Genomic DNA, 17223 nt, shown 5'->3' with positions numbered 1-17223 from the left:
CATATTTACAAAGAAGAAAAATAATTTGATTTTCAGTAATTCTTTATGGTGATCATTTTTTAAAAGATACACTTTTATGCTGTGAGGGAAAACATTTTTTTGAAGCATTAACTTTCAGCTTCAGTCCTCATAAAGCAAAAGAGCAAAAATAGTATAAGAGCCTTTGTAAAATCCAATGAAAACTGTTTCCTAACATCTCAAAGAAGAGGGAGAAATATCTTTTTTCCTATAATAAAAGTCTGGTTTCTTTTAACCATCCTTCATGGCATTTGTGTCCAAAAGAATTGCTGTGTGATGTCTCTACTCTTCAAGGAATGAATAAACACGAATTTCATATTCTGGTTTCTAAAGCAATATTGTTTTTTCTTGTTTAACCCTTATTTCATATTAAATTATTAATATTTTATTAATAGCTAAATAATCCATACTATGTTAGAAAATTATCATTCAAAAAAATTTTTTTTAGGAGTTAACGAAGTGTGAGATTGAAGATTCTGTGAATAAAGCTGCCTGGCAAAAAACAGTCAATAATAATCAACAAAGGTAAGGCTACTTCATTTTTTATTTTTTAATTTCACTTTTGAGGAAATTATAGACTCAATATGCATTTTTACCAACTAATATGTCCTATCCATTCTTTGTTTATATGGAGATATATAATTTCACTGGTAATAGTGATAAGGTTTAGATTTAGGTAACCAAAATGAGATTAGGGTTTCTGGTGGTCAGGGAGTAAAATGATAAGGTCTAATGGCAGGTTCAGAGTTTAGGGAACCAAATGGAGAGGTTTGGCTCCCCTGCAACTCCTTGGGATTCGGTGCAAGGATAGGGAGTTTTGAGGGCTCTCTTCTGGTGGTGCGGGGGTTCCTGTAAAAGAATTTATAGACCCAAAAACCTAGATTGATAAAAGAGTTTTATTATGGAGGTTGGAAGTAAGGCTAGAAATCTTGACAGAGAGGCATGAAGTCTGGTTAGGAAATAGGTGAGGATAAAGAGAGGATGGCACTGGAAAGAGTATTCCAGTGGACAGAGGCTCCTTGGCATAGTGTGGCATAGACTAGCATGAGACGTTTGGAACCTCTGCAAAGAGAGGATTTTAGATTGGCTCTTTTATAATGGGAGCTTTGGCTACAAGCTGAAGAGAGCTTGTGGGTGGAGTCCTAAGTTGGCTCCCAGATGGGTTTCAGCTTGAGCTGGAATTTGAATTGAATTCAATGAGTTTCAGGACTGAGCTGACCCCACCCAGATAACAAGGATGAAACTGACTGTCTCTCAGGTGGGGGTCCCTTCCTGAGACAGAGTTGAAGGAGAAAATCTCCTTTATGGATTTTTAGAATTTCGGGGTCCCCTCTTCAATAGGGAGTTCCTAGGTAAAGAAGCTCTTTCTGCTAGTACAAGTTGGCTCCTTCTCTGCAATTTTTATTGTCTTAGAGAGTTGCTGGGAGCATTGAGAGGTTAAGTGGCTTACCCTTGGAGATCCCAGAATTCACATGTGGAAGAGCTGGGCCTTAAGCACAGAATCTTGGTCACCATACCATGCTGTCTATATATGTCCTTAATCATACAAGCATAGAAGACAGGAAAAATGTTTTATTTAAACTATATGTGCATTTACGCATATGTGTACTTAGGAATATATATGAGTAAAAATTATATGGATGAATGAAAAAATATTAGCTATTTATTATGAGCAAAGCACTGTGCTAATTAAGTGCTGGGCACAGTAATAGAAAAGTCATTCTTTCTCTCAGAGAGTTTTTATTCCAATGAGTTTAACATCACATGAAAGGTTTCAGCTGCAAGTCAAATGGGAAAGGTCTCCTGGTCTTAGAGTGTAGCAGCAAATCATATAATAATTCTTTAATGTCATTTTCACTGATAATATTGTAGTAGTTTCTGATCATTTACAGTGCCAAAGGCTTTGGTGGCAAAAATTTTCTTTTTTGGGTCTTCCATAGATGTGCACCTGCAGGAACAGTTGCCAAGCTGCAGGTTTTCTAAGGCTCTGGGATTCAGCTCTTGAGCTGTCTCCATTAATATCTGGGAGAGATAATGGGCAAGGTGATTCTGGTGGTTTGACTTGATTGACACACTCTGTGGCCTGCCTCTTCCTCAGGGTATCCTGTGAGTGGCTGTTACTGACAGTGGCTCTTCTCAATAGTAGTTGCTTCCCCAAATGCAGTCTGTGAATGTTAGACCTATAGGAACTGCACCAATGGTCTCAGATTGGTACAGGTCTAAGATTCCCTTAGCAGGACTCTTGTGCTTATCTACCTGTTGGGGACTGCTAGACAACAGTTACTAAAGATAGACCTATTGTCTGATTCATTTCTCTTCATACTGATGGCTGTGGGGGCTGTGCTCAAAACACATCTGGTGATTTGAGGATCCTACTGTTACCAAGATCTTTGGTTTCAGAAATCCATGCTACAAATAATATTGTCATTAGGAAATTTCAAAAATGTATATCCATTCAAAGTGCCAATTCAGTATAAGTTGCAAGTTTTAGATAACTTAAAATTGTATTTGTCAAAGTGTATTTTTTGTATTTCTGTTCATTTAGTCTCTTTCAGCGCCTAGATATGAAATCAAAGGATATTTCTAAAATAGCTGCAGATATCACCCAGGCAGTGTCACTTTCTCAGGGAATTGAAAGAAAGAAGGTAATTCAGCATATCAGGGGAATGTATAAAGTAGACTTGAGTTCCAGTAGGCGCTGGCAAGAACTTGTTCAACAACTTACACATGACAGGTAAGCAAAAGTTATGATTGGTTCTTTTTGATGTTCTTCTCCATTTTTAACATATTCTTGAATATGTTCAGAGGTGACAACATTATTTTACATCTTTACAATATAAATATTTTGTGCATAAAATGTTTTTTTTTTAGTTTAAAAAATTTATATATGAGGATGTCAATTAATTTGATTTGTTTTCTTTTGCAAAGCCAAATTAAATCTATTATATCCAGTCAATTTCACATATATAATTTGTCATATTAAGTATTATCTTTAAATAAATCATATAGATCAATGAGAATTCATCCAGCATCCAGAAAAGCATGACCTATCCAGTCCTGTCTTGACAATTTCTTTGGAATTACATAACCACAGCCTATTTCAGAAATAGTGGTTCTATCCTATATTCAGATGTTTTGTAGGTACTCTGTGCTTTGATGCCATTTTTATGTGTTTTAGAAAATATTTTAATGGAGAGAATTAATACTTTTTTAATATTATTATTGAGAAGGAAAGACAGGTAGAATCATTCTCATATTTCAAATCATAAAATAAGACTTAGGAAATTTTAAGGTTGACAAGTCAGCATTTGAAGTGAAGTCTAAATTCAGGTGATCTGTTTTCCATTTCTATCCTATTTTTCATGAACTATGTTTTAACCTTACCTCATGTGTTAACAAAACACCTAAGATTATGTGTGTAATATAAATTGCCATTATCAAGAGCCATCATACTAATTTCATAATAGTTAATTATAAATTGTGCTACTATTAATATTCCTGTTTATTCACTTGTAGAGCACTGTGGTATGATCCCATCTCTTATCCAACTTCTTGGCAGTTGGATCCAACAGAAGGTCCAAATAGAGAGAGACGCCGTTTACAGAGATGTTACTTAACTATTCCAAATAAATACCTTCTTAAAGATAGGCAAAAATCAGAAGGTAATATTAGTTTCTTTCATATTTGTCTTTTATGTAGCCAATATTGAAGATATAAAAATAATGTGTTTTCCTTTCCCCCCCAACAGAAATCATTAAACCTCCCCTTTCTTACTTATTTGAAGATAAAACACATTCTTCTTTCTCTTCTACTGTAAAAGATAAAGCAGCAAGTGAATCTATAAGGTAAAAACTTATAAATACAATTTTAAAATTGTATTTTTCCCCAAATTTGATGTTGTATAACATAATATTTTTATAAAAGATCACTGATATTTTCATGTGAATCTATGTGAAATATTCCATATTATCTAATCCAAAGAAACCAGAAATAGGAAATGAAAGCAGCATTTCATAGAGAGATTTGTTGGACCATGGAAATAATGATAATATAAATAGTAAAGAGATATGCTTTTCTTCTTAGCATTTTGTTCTTGGAATTTTCAGGGATGTTGTAACATTGAAAGAAAAGTAGGGCAGTGTTATGCAAACAGGATCTCTCCTGGGTTATCTCAGCTTATTTATTTCGAGAGCACAAAATGAAAGATTATATCTGGGCATTGAGGTAAAAAGTAAAAATTATCTTTGTGTATGAAAAGTATATGGAGGGAAAAAAATAATGAATTTGGATTAAAGAGATGAATCTGGGGGCAGCTAGGTTGCGCAGTGGTAGAGCACCAGCCCTGAAGTCAGGAGGACTCCAGTTCAAATCTGATCTCAGACACTTAAAGCTTCCTAGATATATGACCCTGGGTAAGTCACTTAACCCCAATTAAACCCAATTGCCTCAGCAAAAACAAACAAACAAAAAAGAGATACATCTGAAGGAAAAACAAGAAGATTAGTAATGACTTTTAAGGGAAAAGAAAATACAAATAAACTTGTCCATCATCCATGACATTTAAGAATAAATGTGCCTGTGAAAAAAACAGAAAACATAAATATTATAAAATTAAAATTTTATAACAGGTAATAAAAGGGAGAAAATATAACTACTGCAGACCTAGTGAAAATAGGTTCTCCAAAGTCACTAATGATCTCTTATTTGCCAAATTTAATGGCCCTTTTGTCAATCCTCATTCTTCCTGACCTGCCTGCAGCATTTAGTGGTACTGATCATCATCTTCTCTTTCTTAAAGTTTTCATCACACTATTCTTTGCCTGGTTTCCTCCCTCTATGCCCAACTACTCATTCTTGATCTCCTTTAATAGTCTTATTCCATGTCATGCCTAGTGAAATATGTCATACATGGCTCTGTCCTGGGCTGCCTTAAAATTTCACTATATTCACTATATTTCACTGGTAAACTCATGAACCCTCATGGCTCCATGTATATTCTCTATACAGATGATTCCCAGATATATGCATTTGACCTAGTATTGCTCCTCAGCTACATTCAGCTACATATCATCAATTGCTTCTTAGACATCTTGAAGTGTTGGACATCTCAAACTCTAAATTATCTTTCCTTCAGAATGTTCCCTTTGCTAAATTTTCTTGTTAGTATTGAGGATATGGCAATCCTCCCAGCCACCCACTCTCACAATCTAGCTATCATCCCTTACTCCTCACTCTTTTTAACCATATATATCCCAGTCTATTGCCAGATCTTACTATTTCTGTCTTCTCATCTGTTTTCTTCTCCCCATTCATCTAATAGACTAAAAGATTTTAACTAGCTAAAGGTTTATTTTTTAAAAAATTCTTCATTACAGACTACAAGAGACTAAAATCAGTGTTAATCAAATGTTCCTACAATTGAATATAATATTATATAAGTTAAATTTGTTTCAATAAGAGTACCTTATTTTTGTTAGTATGACAAATATGCCAATTTAAACATAATGAGGTTTTCTAAAATGATCCATCTAGCTGTTTATAGCTCATTTACATAAAAAATTTGAAAACTAAATAGATTTTTAAGAAAATGAAAATTATAAAACATAGGAAGACTTTTTAAAAATTTTGAAAACTTCTATTACCTTGCTAAAGTCTATAGCCAGGCAAGGGGGAAATACACTGTAAAATGGGTCAAAACAGTGAATCATAATTTTATTTTTACTTTTTGACAGAGTCAATCGAAGATGTATCAGTGTTGCACCATCTAGAGAGACTGCCGGTGAACTATTATTAGGTAAATCAGCATTTTGTAGAACAAAGCACTCATGCTCTTCTTTCCCTCCTTATCTGAAAATATTCTGACATTAAATTTATATTGACCTTCTAAAAATTATTCCAATTAAATCAAGTTCCTCTGAGTTGATATCCATCATTTTGCCTTGGAAAGCATGACAATAACACTGGACTATTAAATTCTGTGACCACAGTTTTGTGCACATGTGGTAGTTATGTACTTCAATTTTTAGTCATTCCATTGTTGCATACCAAATTAGATCTTGAATGCCATTAGCATGCTTGTGTATTTACCTACTCTATTCAAAAACAAATTATGTGATTTCTTCTCCATATTTCTTGTCAAATCAGTGTATGAGGTTTCTGAAACTATTAGCATATCAATAGCATTTTATGTTATCTGGGGGCAGCTAGATGGTGCAGTGGTGAGAACACCGTCCTCAGCCCTTAACACTTCCTAGTTGTGTGACTTGGGCAAGTCACATAACCCCAATTGCCTTGCAAAAACAATAACAACAACAACAACAACAAACAAAAAAACCCATTCTAAGTTATCTGAGCATTAAGGAAATTAATTTCTTCACTGACAAACCTCACAATGTCAAGGAATAGGAATGCATTATTTCATTTTAATACTCATATACACCCAAAGGGATTGCTGCCCATCCTTATGATTCCTAGTTCTGAGATTATTATGATTTTGCCTGTAAGTTTTCCAGGAACTCACAGGTTATACAATATTTAAGGGCTAATAGTATCTTGCTTTCCCTTATGTTTATTATCTCTGTTCTTTATTGTCAATCTGGATCTCAAGAATAGCCAATGTTTATTTGGAAGAATCCAACTATTTCTTAGCATGTGGAAAATTTTGTAATAGGGACTAAATTATAAAAATAATAATTGAGCTCCTGAGTCTGTTATGGCAGTCTTGTAGTCAAATATGTTGGAATTAGCAAAGTACTTAAATGAGGGCAATGGATAGAGTGCTAAATTTGGGGTAAAAATTACCTCGGTTCATATATGTCTCTGCTATTCGGTAACCATGGCCAGCTTAAGGCCTCAACATCCTTATCTGTAAAATGTCATTAATAATGTTTCTAGACCAATTTCATAAGATTATTGTGAGACACAATTGAAATAAGTGCTTTGCAAACCTTAAAAGTACTACATAATAATATATTATTGATGATGATAATAGGAATGACAGCCCTTATCACAATTCATTTTTGATAGAAAACATTATAATTGTCTATTTAGGTAATTGATTTTTAACAAATTTACTTGTAATCTTGCCATAGTCAACTCAAACCCAGTAATAAAGCAAATACTTTCTTTATTGATTCTGTATTAAATGGTTTTCTGCAGGTAAATGTGGAATGTATTTTGTTGAAGACAATGCTTCTGATACAGTTGAAAGTTCGGTGAGTACAGGTTTCAGTTTGCATAAGTAGAAATATAGCTAAATGTTGCTTGTCCTGTACTGTCCCCCCTCTGTGAACACCACTTTATGATCAAGCAATGGCCACTATTTGTCCCATCAAGGCGTTTTGAATTTGCCTGCCTCCTTTGATAACAAAGCATATTCTATGCCAAGAATATCTTCCTTTCTCTTCTTTATCTTCTGATTTCATATTGATACTTTAAAATTTCAACTCAGATTCCATTATTTCCCTAAATTCCTTCCCTCAGACTCTATCGTCCCAATAACAGTTTTATCCTTTAGGTCTCACAGAACATTTGTTTTGTACTTCTTTAATGCGCTTAAGATGTGTTATTTTGTTTTATTGTTCTTTTCCTGACTCTGAAATTGATAAATATTTGTTGAATTGTTGTACAAGAGATTGAGATCCCAGGATTTCATATTTGCATTTCCAGAATGATATTCATTCAAATCATCCCTTAGGAAAATCTAAAAAAACTCCAACACCTTCCCTTTCATAAGATAAAAGTTCTTGTTTTAATTCATTCTAAATTATTCTTCTTGCACTTTGAGTTTGTTCTTCCTCATCATTGTCTTCAGGGTTAATAAAAGAGCTGGTGTCCCTTCATCCAGTTCACCATGTATTCGCATTGTCTTTCAAATGAAGATAACTCCAAATAGATTTGTTATGATTGGTATGATTCTTCATAGGTTGAATGGCTTCAGTAATCTTTACTTTTATAAAGATCTAATAGTAATAATTTTCCTTTATTCAGAAGAACTTACTGCTGAAATTATGCTGTTACTTTGAGTCATTTATAGGATATGGTTATAGTATGAGTATGTAATGACTTCAAAGGAGTTCATGAGAAAAATCGTGAAACTTGCTTGATTCTAACATGAATAATTTGGGGGACATTGATTCACTTTATTTTAAATAATCAAAGAAATTCAATAGGATTCTTTTCTAATGTGCAGCAATTAGCACAGAATTGTCCGTTAAGAGTTAAAGCATTTTAAAAATCTGTTGTTTTTTATTAGACAAGGCAATTACTATTTATAGGTTCATTATTTTCTTAGAATTCCAAAATGAGTTTTTAGTCTCAGAAAGTTCCTAAAAAGTCTGCAACTTTTATAAGCTGAAGAAACTTAGTTTGTTCTGAGGAGTTCATTCTGAATCAGATATTTATTAAAATGCAATGAATAATATCAAGTTAAACTCAAATTTTTTGACAGTGTCCTGAAAACTCTGTGGGTTTGAAAATTATGTACCTTTGACACAGCTACAACTTCCAGCTACTGTTGTAGAAAATTATGAGAATCAAATGAGATTACAATTTTAAATCATTTAACAATGCATGACTTATGGTGCTGTGCTTATAAGCTAATAATGTAACAAGCTAATGTTTATTCCATTCCTTTCCCTTCTCTTTTAAAAATATAGTACTTATTCTAACCAGATGAATGGAAAATCAGAAGAGTTCAGATGTGAGATTTATTTGAACTCTGTCATAATAAGTTTTCCTCAACAGAAATTATATGGGACTCAGTTTGCCTAGGTGGTTGCCATCTTTGTAGCTACTGTGTTACCCTATGATCTAGTATATAAACCCCCTGAAGGCTTATGGAGTATTTCATTACTGAATGGAATATTTTTCTTCTTTCCTTCTATATGCTTACTCCCTTGGCACGTTTTCATTCACTTATATATGTTCATTTTTCATCTTTTCACAGATGACTACCTAGTCCCTATCTCTACCCTGAGTTCTCTCCCAAGTTCCTGACTTAATATATTTGAAAATTAGCAAAGCATTTGTAGTTCCCTATAACTTGTGAGAAAGTAGCTTGGTTAAGTAGAAAAAGCATTGGACTTAGAGATAGAAGACAGTTTCAGACTCTGATTTGTTACTAGATACGTGATTATGGGAAATTGGCTAAATTTTATGAGCCTCTGTTTTTCCCACCTCATGAGGTAGTTGGATCAAAGTAAATATCATGTAAAATGACTTTTAAACCTTCAGTGCTATATGAACAGCATCTGTTTCCTCAAAGACAACCAAAAGAAATAATGACAAATGGACCAATTTTAAACAGAGATCCATAGGACGTTGCTGTTGTTCTACACTTAGATTCAAAAATGTCATTTGCCTAGAATATATGAGTCATGTCTGGAAAAAATAATATAAAAATGGATCAGGGAATTTTGATAACTGCAAGCTCAACATGAATACAAACTGTGAAATAGCAACTGGAAAAACTAGTACTGTCTTTGTCCACATTATCTTCTTGGAATGAGCAGAGGATTATAGAACTGTGGTTTCATTGGTATACAGACTCAGCTAGGAGGATTATTTGAAGGAAATGTGGATAATTGTTGTTTTGTCAATTAGTCATGACCCCACTTGGGATTTTCTTGATTAGATAGTAGAGTGAGTTACCATTTCCATCTCTAGCTCATTGTACAAAGGAGAAAACTGAGGCAAACAGGGCTAAGTGACTTGCTCAGGGTCACACAGTTAAAGTCTGAGCTAGATTTGATCTTAAGAAGATAATTCATGACTTTAAGTCTGGCACTCTATCCATTATACCTCCTAGCTCCCTAGAAAAAAAGATGATTGAGTGGAGCCTGGCTGTTATGTTGGCCTGTGATGTGGAAAAAGAATTTGAATTGTTTTGCTTGGCTTCAGAGATGATTAGATTAAAAACCTTTGAAGCAGCTACTACCTCCAACAACTGTTGTTAACTCTCTCCTTCCCTTTGTAGTATTCTCTGTTTACTGTTTCTGTTTCTCTGCCATTTTCCCCTTATATGTAAATCTTGTTTCCAGACCAAAAACTTGTCTGAAACTATAGTTTGTATATGTTTGTTTGTTTATTTTTAAAGAAATAGATATAGGTGTTTTTGCTATCAAAAAAAGCAAAATAGTGTGCTGGGCCTGGAGCCAGAAAGACCTGTGTAAATCAGGCTATTCATTAGCTGTGACCTTAAATTTAAACACTATTTTATTTAAACTCTTATTTGCTTCAGTTTCCCCATATGTAAAACTGGGTTATTAGGGTTATTTGTGTGGCTCAAATGAAACAATTGTCAAGTATTTAGTATGGTGTCTTGATCATAGTAAGCACAATATAAATGTCAGATATTATTATTAAAAACACTTTGAAAAATTGACTTCATATTTTATATGAAACATTACCCAAAATGGAGTCATATTTTTAAACTTTTCATTGAAGCTAGTTTCTCATGAAATCTTAGTTTATGCCTCCTTTTAAAAACTAGTATAAGAAGGGCCTAACCAGGAGTTATATAACTTATTGGAAGCTCTGATGTTTTTACTTTTATTGTTTTTTGCTGCCAAATCCAGTTGAATTCTCCAAGTTTCTTTTACTCCCCTCTTAAAACTTATGAGGTAATATTCCTTTTTTTAAAATATCTCCTTTCCTGGACTTCTCTGGCATTGAACTATATTTATTCTCTTTCCTATGTTCCTCTTCTTTAGTCTCACTTATTCCCTGAATGTAGTTATCCCCCAAATCTCTCTCTTTGCCTTTTACCCTTCTTAATATATTTCTTATTCCTGTGACTTTAACTGTCAGTCCTTTCTGACAATGTCTATGCTACCCTAGTCTGTCTCCTGAATTATGTGACATTTCTAATTGCCTGTTTAAAAATTAGATATCTTGATGACCTCTCAAAGTGCAGTATGAACAAAATTGAGTCTTTTATCTTAGTTTCTAGAAAGTTCAAAACAAAATGTGACTCATCTGTCTTCTCCTCACACCTTATCCTTCTTAATCCTTCCTTTGAAATATCTCTTCTATCTGTGACTTTCTTTCCATTTTTTTTTTTTTTTTTTGATGCAACACCAATTCAGGCCCTTATCACAAGTCTATTATCTTTATCATTATCCAACATCTTGCCTAGTACCATGGTACTATTAAAAACAGCACTAAAACATATTATTTCCTTGTTGTAAAGCCACAAGAAACTCCTTGTTGCCTCCATGCTATATAATCCCCACTTCATAATGTTCAAAATTTACACAATTTAGTTCCAACCCTCCCCTTCCAGACATCCTCTAATTATAGTTTTAGACCTAGAAAAAAATCAAGCAGCACTATTGAGTCTACTCCCTTCATTTTACAGATGAGGAAACTGAGGCTCAAAGAGATTAACTGACTTGTCCAGAATAACAACTAGTAAGTGTCTGAGGTGCATTTGTAACTAGATTTTCCAGTCTCTAAGGCCCTGTCCACTATAACCCCTACGTTATTGTGAAGATAAAAAGAATTAACATATATAAAGTGCTTTGTAAACCTTAAAGTAACTATATTTATTATATTAGCTATTACTGTCCTCCTTCTCCTCATCATCATTATACCATGCTGCCTTTGAATACACCTTGCTAACCATTGGCTCGATAAATGTTGTGCTTTTCCACCCTTAAGCTTTTCTTTTTGTCATGTTCTCTTCCAAGTGATTCAAGTTTGGAAACTAGGTTATAGAAAGATAATGAAATATCAAAAGAAATATTTCAACAGAAATAAAGAAATTTGAAGGTATTTGTCTGGGGGAAGGTAACTTCCAAAGTTTTATTTGTATTTTGTGCAAAAGATGATTTTTTTCCAATTTTAATTTTTCTTCTTTATGTTTATTTATTTAACTTATTTTTTCTTCTTTTTTACACCAAGTAGCATGTCTAATGCCTGGTATAAGAAAAATATAATTAGAATAATCTTTGCATTTCATCTTAGGCATTCCATAAAGAAAACTGTCTTTTTCTACTTATTTCCTTAGAGTCTTCAGGGAGAAACAGAACCAGCTTCATTTTCGTGGACATATGAAGAAATTAAAGAAGTTCATAAGCGTTGGTGGCAGTTGAGAGACAATGCTGTGGAAATATTTTTAACAAATGGCAGGACTCTACTGTTAGCTTTTGATAACACTAAGGTAGATTTAGTACTCTTGGGTTTGTGTGGGGTGTGTGTGAATATATATGTGTGTGTGTATACACATATTTATGTAAACTCTTTAGATAAAGTAACAAATATCTATGTAAAGTTTTTATTTAAGTGTTTTAATGTTGATTTTAAGAATTACGTTTTAAGTAATGAATTTGCAATGAGTCTTAACCCCAAAAAGACTTTAAACATTTGATTATTTTATATTCCAAAAGTGTTATAGGCTGTCCCAAAGGCATTTGGAAGCTTTGCAAATAATTATTGTTGTTTGTCCAGCCACTTCCACCTCTTAGATTACAGGTGCCTTTGTGGTTTTGTTGGTAAGGACACTGGGGTGGCTTGCCATTTCCTTCTCTAGAGGCAGTCAGAAGTTAATTAATTTGCCCAATGTCATACAGCCAGAAAGTATCTGAAGTCGGGTTTGAACTCAGGGCATCCTGACTCCTGGCCAGCATTTGATCCATTGAGCCATCTAGCTATAAGGAATAGAAAAAGCAAAAGACTTCATTTACTCCATGCCTTCCTCATCTCCCTAAAGTTGGAGCATAAACTTGTTCAAATTTCTTTGGAACCAACCTTCAAACTCAGAAGCTAAAACCATCTAAAATCAGGAGTGTCAATCAACACTCATAGAAGATTAATGCAAATTTTGTGGTCTCATTTATTTCTGTTTCTAAAGACTTGTTTTCTTGGTCTTTTACCATATTCTTTCTTCTAAATATGTCCCTAATTATCTAAATGACTATGGAGCTTTTCTCCTCTTCCTGCTATTAAAACTTTTACATTAAGTATCTTCATGCTTATATTGGATGCTTAATATTTATTCTTTGTAAAGACCTGGTTATTGAATTGCTAAATTATATCAAATTTATTACCAGCTGCTTAGTAAAGTAAAAACTGAATAGCAATACTTCCAAAAGCTCCAAAAGCTTTTCTATATTAAAAATCATTTAAAAATATGTGTATCTATCAGAATTCTTTGTAACAGAATATATATATATGTGTGTGTGTGTGTGTGTGTGTCCTTTTGCTTTGGTATTTTTCAAATCAACATTAATTTTTACTTTTGTTTATTAAAAATACAAATTGTTTCTTGAAATTTGAGAGATAAAATTTTCAGATACCCAGTTAACTTCATATTGTCCTTTAGTTTTAAGGAAATATTATTGTTGCTAACCAATGTTGCTTTAAGTTTGTAAAAACTTCTATAAAAGTATTAATTTAGATATTAAACTATGTAGGGATTTCTTTTGTTTGTGTATGTAGCCAGAGTATGGAGAGGGGTAGAAAAAGTAGTAAGCTTTTTCAATATTTGGAAGCTAAGTGACCCAGTGGATAGAACATTAGACCAAGAGTCAGAAATTTGAATTCAGCCTCAGATGCCAACCAGGTGTATAATCCTGGACAAGTCACTTTCCCTCTATTTGCTTTACTCTACTGGAAAAGGAAATGGCAAACCAGCCTGGTATCTTTACCAAGGAAACCTCATAAATAGTATTAATATGCAATGGTCCACAGGATCACAAAGTCAGATGTGGACTAAACTCAAACAGCACTTAATATTTACTCTGCCAAAGTCTGGAAATTATCAAAACAAACTTTTAAGTATTTATTAATCCAGGTTGGAATGAGTGAAAAAGTAAAATCATACTCCATTCTCCCTTGCACATGAAATAACTTTTTTCTCCTTTTTTCCACTTAATAGTATTTTTCTTCAATTAAATATATAATTTTGTGAAATACTTTGGAGAAAACTCATTTTTATCACTGTGTTCTGTGTTTATAGTTATTTAATTGAAATGTAACATTTCAAAGTAATTATCACATTGTTCATAAAGAGCTGTTTGTTATCTTTGTATGTGTGTGTGTGTTCTGTGGAAATCAACTTTTCTTACATTAATTAGTATCTGAAATTACTTAAAGCAACCCATGGTACAAGGTAGGTAATTAATAAGCACATTCATTTATTTATACCTTTTACCTTGATGGTTCCATAATTAAAACATTAGACCAAAAAAAAAAAAATGATAACTGATTTACTACTGACTCTGCTACTGAATTTCAATCTGACATGAATAAAATAAAGTGTAAGACATGTTTTCTCCTCTCACATTGCATACACCATTATTGAGGGGAAAAGTCTAAATAAACAAGAAGTTAAACAGAAGGAGATTTATTTAATAGATTAGTGCAACAATGGAAGAGATAGACCTATGAAATTAATTTGATGAATATACCGAACATTATTGTTGATAATAGATCTGAGGAGGGAAATCACACCTTCAGACTAGAATCATTAGGATAATCTCACCCTTGTAGAGGAGGTAAATTTTAGGTTGATTTTTAAAAGATTGGATTTAGATAAATTCAGAGGACATAACAGAAAGCCTTGAAGCAGTGAGAACAAAGATAGCCACAGATGCAGGTGTTTGATCCTGGACGTAGTAGGAACTACTGGAATTTATTGAATAAGGGTGTGAGGGAGGGCATACATGTGTAGACTTTTATTCTAGGAAGATCAGTTTGTCAGTAGAGTTGATGATAGGCTTGAAGTGGAGAGAGACTTGAGATAGGGAACACAATCAGTAGACCGAGAATAACCCAGATATGAGATGTTTTGGATATGACAGTGTCAGAGGAGAAAAGTAGACATATATGAAAGAGGTTATAAAGGCAGAATCAGTAGGTTTGCCTGAAAGCTATGAAATAAATTGGATATAGGAAGTGAGAAAGAATGAGGATTTTAGGATAGATTTCCAAATTATGAACCTCGGTGACTAAGAGGATAGTGGTGCATTCATCAGTTTGGTAGAAGAGAAAGCATGGAAACAAAAAAATATTGAGTTCAGTTTTGAGTTTTAAAATGCCTATAGGACATCAAATTCAAGATGGCCAAGAGGCTGCTGAAGATGGGAAAGTGGATGACAAGAAGAGGATCAGGGCAGGAAAAATTAAGTTTTTTAAAAGATAAGATTTAGATAAATTGAGAGGACAGAGAGTCAGCAGAAATCCTTGAAACAGTGAGAACAAAAATAGGCATAGATACCCAAAGATCCATGGTGTTTGATCCTGGAGATAAACATCATCAACATAAATATAATCAAATCCATGGGTTTTCCAAAAATCTAAAGAGAGAACATCAACGAGAGAAATGAAACAATTATTGGTCTTGTTTTTCTCTCCCATTAGAACATTTATTGCTTAATAGCAAAAACTGTTTTTTGACATTCTCTGTAAAAGTGCCTGGAACATAGAAGGGCTTTTTGGATTTAATTGATAGGAATATATCAAAATGAAATGGTCATTGATGTTAAAAATAACAATTCATATTTATATCATGCTTTACAATCTTCTATACACTTTCCTTAATGCCTTACTATGTCCCCATCTTATAGATGAAGAAACTGAAGTTTAAAAGGATTAAGTGATATACCCCAATTTTTAAAAATATTAACTTGAATTCATCTCAGCATAACTTGGTGATTTTTATCACTTCTCACAGAACTTTAGAACTTAAAAAATTTGAAAGTATTTTCCTGAAAAAAAGTAATTTTTTTAACCTAGACAAACACTATCTAAAATACATTAAAGAAAAATAACCAAACAAAACTAAAAACTAAAATTTCTCCCTACCTTTTTTGTTGTTTTAGGTTCGTGATGATGTTTACCACAATATACTTACAAATAACCTGCCTAATCTTTTGGAATACGGGAACATCACAGCTTTGACAAACTTGTGGTACACTGGACAAATTACTAACTTTGAATATTTGACCCATCTAAACAAACATGCTGGCCGATCCTTCAATGACCTTATGCAGTATCCCGTTTTTCCATTCATACTTTCTGACTATATTAGTGAAACACTTGATCTGAATGAGCCTACTGTATACAGGTGAGTACCTCTATTTAGGTAGAAGAAAGTTGAAAGGTTGTGATACCATTTTTAAAAAACTGACCACAGGTATTTTACCTTCTATGATAGAGGTCATTTATTGTTCTTATACAAAATCTTTACTGATCCTCCCTGCCTCATCCATACTGCCATCATTTTTGTATTGGTACATTTTCTATTGATATTATTTTATATCAATTTGTATATATTTTATGCTTGTGTAAATGTGAAAGATTTATTGTATATTTATTTTATAAATATAAAATGTGTTTTCTGTTTTCTTGCATAAGAGTTTTATCTCTTCAATACAGTGCCTTGGTTCTGCTGCCCCTTACTGGACAGTATCTGCTCTTTTTCTTCTCCCTATTCTAGTTCAACTCAAATAACTATTAATTATTTCTTGGGATATATCCATAGTTACCATTTGTGTAGGCAAGAGAGTGATGGGAAAATAATCAGTCCAGTTTTCTTTAGGCCACTAAGCACACTTAGATTTTTGGCCCTGTGCTAGAACTTGCCCAGGCCCTGTTCTCTCTATCCACTCAGCTATAATAGCACTCTGAATCTGAAATCAAAGGACCTAAGCTGGAGGCCCCGCACCACATCCTCCTCCCTTTGTGACATTGTCTCACAGATCATAAAAGCCAAACCTTCGTTGTATAAATTAGGAAAGTTAGGCTCAAGTGAAGCAACTGGCATACAATTTCCAAGTACTAGAAATAAAACTGGATCATAAAGTATAGATTTATGCACAACTCTGAGCCCCCTGACTCACTTAGAATCTTCATATCACAGTGTCCTCATGGCTAAAATGAAGGGTTTGCACTATCAGGTTCTCTGAAGTTCCTTTAGGTATAAATACTGTGATTATTTTAATTTTTCATAGTTTTAATCATGTAAATTTCAATTTTGTGTATTTTGCCTGTATATTTAGACTATTTATAAAACTGAAAGGAGTTCAGATTCCTTGATGAGATGAAAAATACTCAGTGTATTTTTAGTTAAAATAGATTATTGATAAAGATTAGAAATAGGTTATAATAAAAAAATTTAATCATTCCTTTCAACCATTTTCTTTTATTCCACTTCTTCCAAAGTAAATATATACATTTCTTTGTTTCCTTCCCTTTTTCATA

The 17223-nt window shown here is 33.2% G+C and overlaps 1 protein-coding gene across 4 annotated transcripts in view; it reads left to right on the top strand.

The window, feature by feature from the left end:
- Nucleotides 1–17223, top strand: part of LYST (lysosomal trafficking regulator) — a 190755-nt gene that overhangs the window by 133682 nt on the left and 39850 nt on the right. For all 4 annotated transcript variants that reach the window (XR_012481323.1, XM_074262462.1, XM_074262463.1 and 1 more), the window contains 8 exons: nucleotides 467–543; nucleotides 2564–2752; nucleotides 3535–3680; nucleotides 3767–3863; nucleotides 5751–5812; nucleotides 7177–7232; nucleotides 12029–12181; nucleotides 15843–16087. Coding sequence is in view for 3 of the 4 variants with exons in the window: in XM_074262462.1 (XP_074118563.1) it covers nucleotides 467–543; nucleotides 2564–2752; nucleotides 3535–3680; nucleotides 3767–3863; nucleotides 5751–5812; nucleotides 7177–7232; nucleotides 12029–12181; nucleotides 15843–16087 (1025 nt within the window). In the remaining variant the exon portion in view is untranslated. The remainder of the gene's footprint in view (nucleotides 1–466; nucleotides 544–2563; nucleotides 2753–3534; nucleotides 3681–3766; nucleotides 3864–5750; nucleotides 5813–7176; nucleotides 7233–12028; nucleotides 12182–15842; nucleotides 16088–17223) is intronic.

The sequence above is a fragment of the Sminthopsis crassicaudata genome, chromosome 4 (assembly GCF_048593235.1).
Source record: "Sminthopsis crassicaudata isolate SCR6 chromosome 4, ASM4859323v1, whole genome shotgun sequence".
Classification (NCBI taxonomy): domain Eukaryota; kingdom Metazoa; phylum Chordata; class Mammalia; order Dasyuromorphia; family Dasyuridae; genus Sminthopsis; species Sminthopsis crassicaudata.
This window is presented reverse-complemented; position numbering and strand designations above follow the sequence as displayed.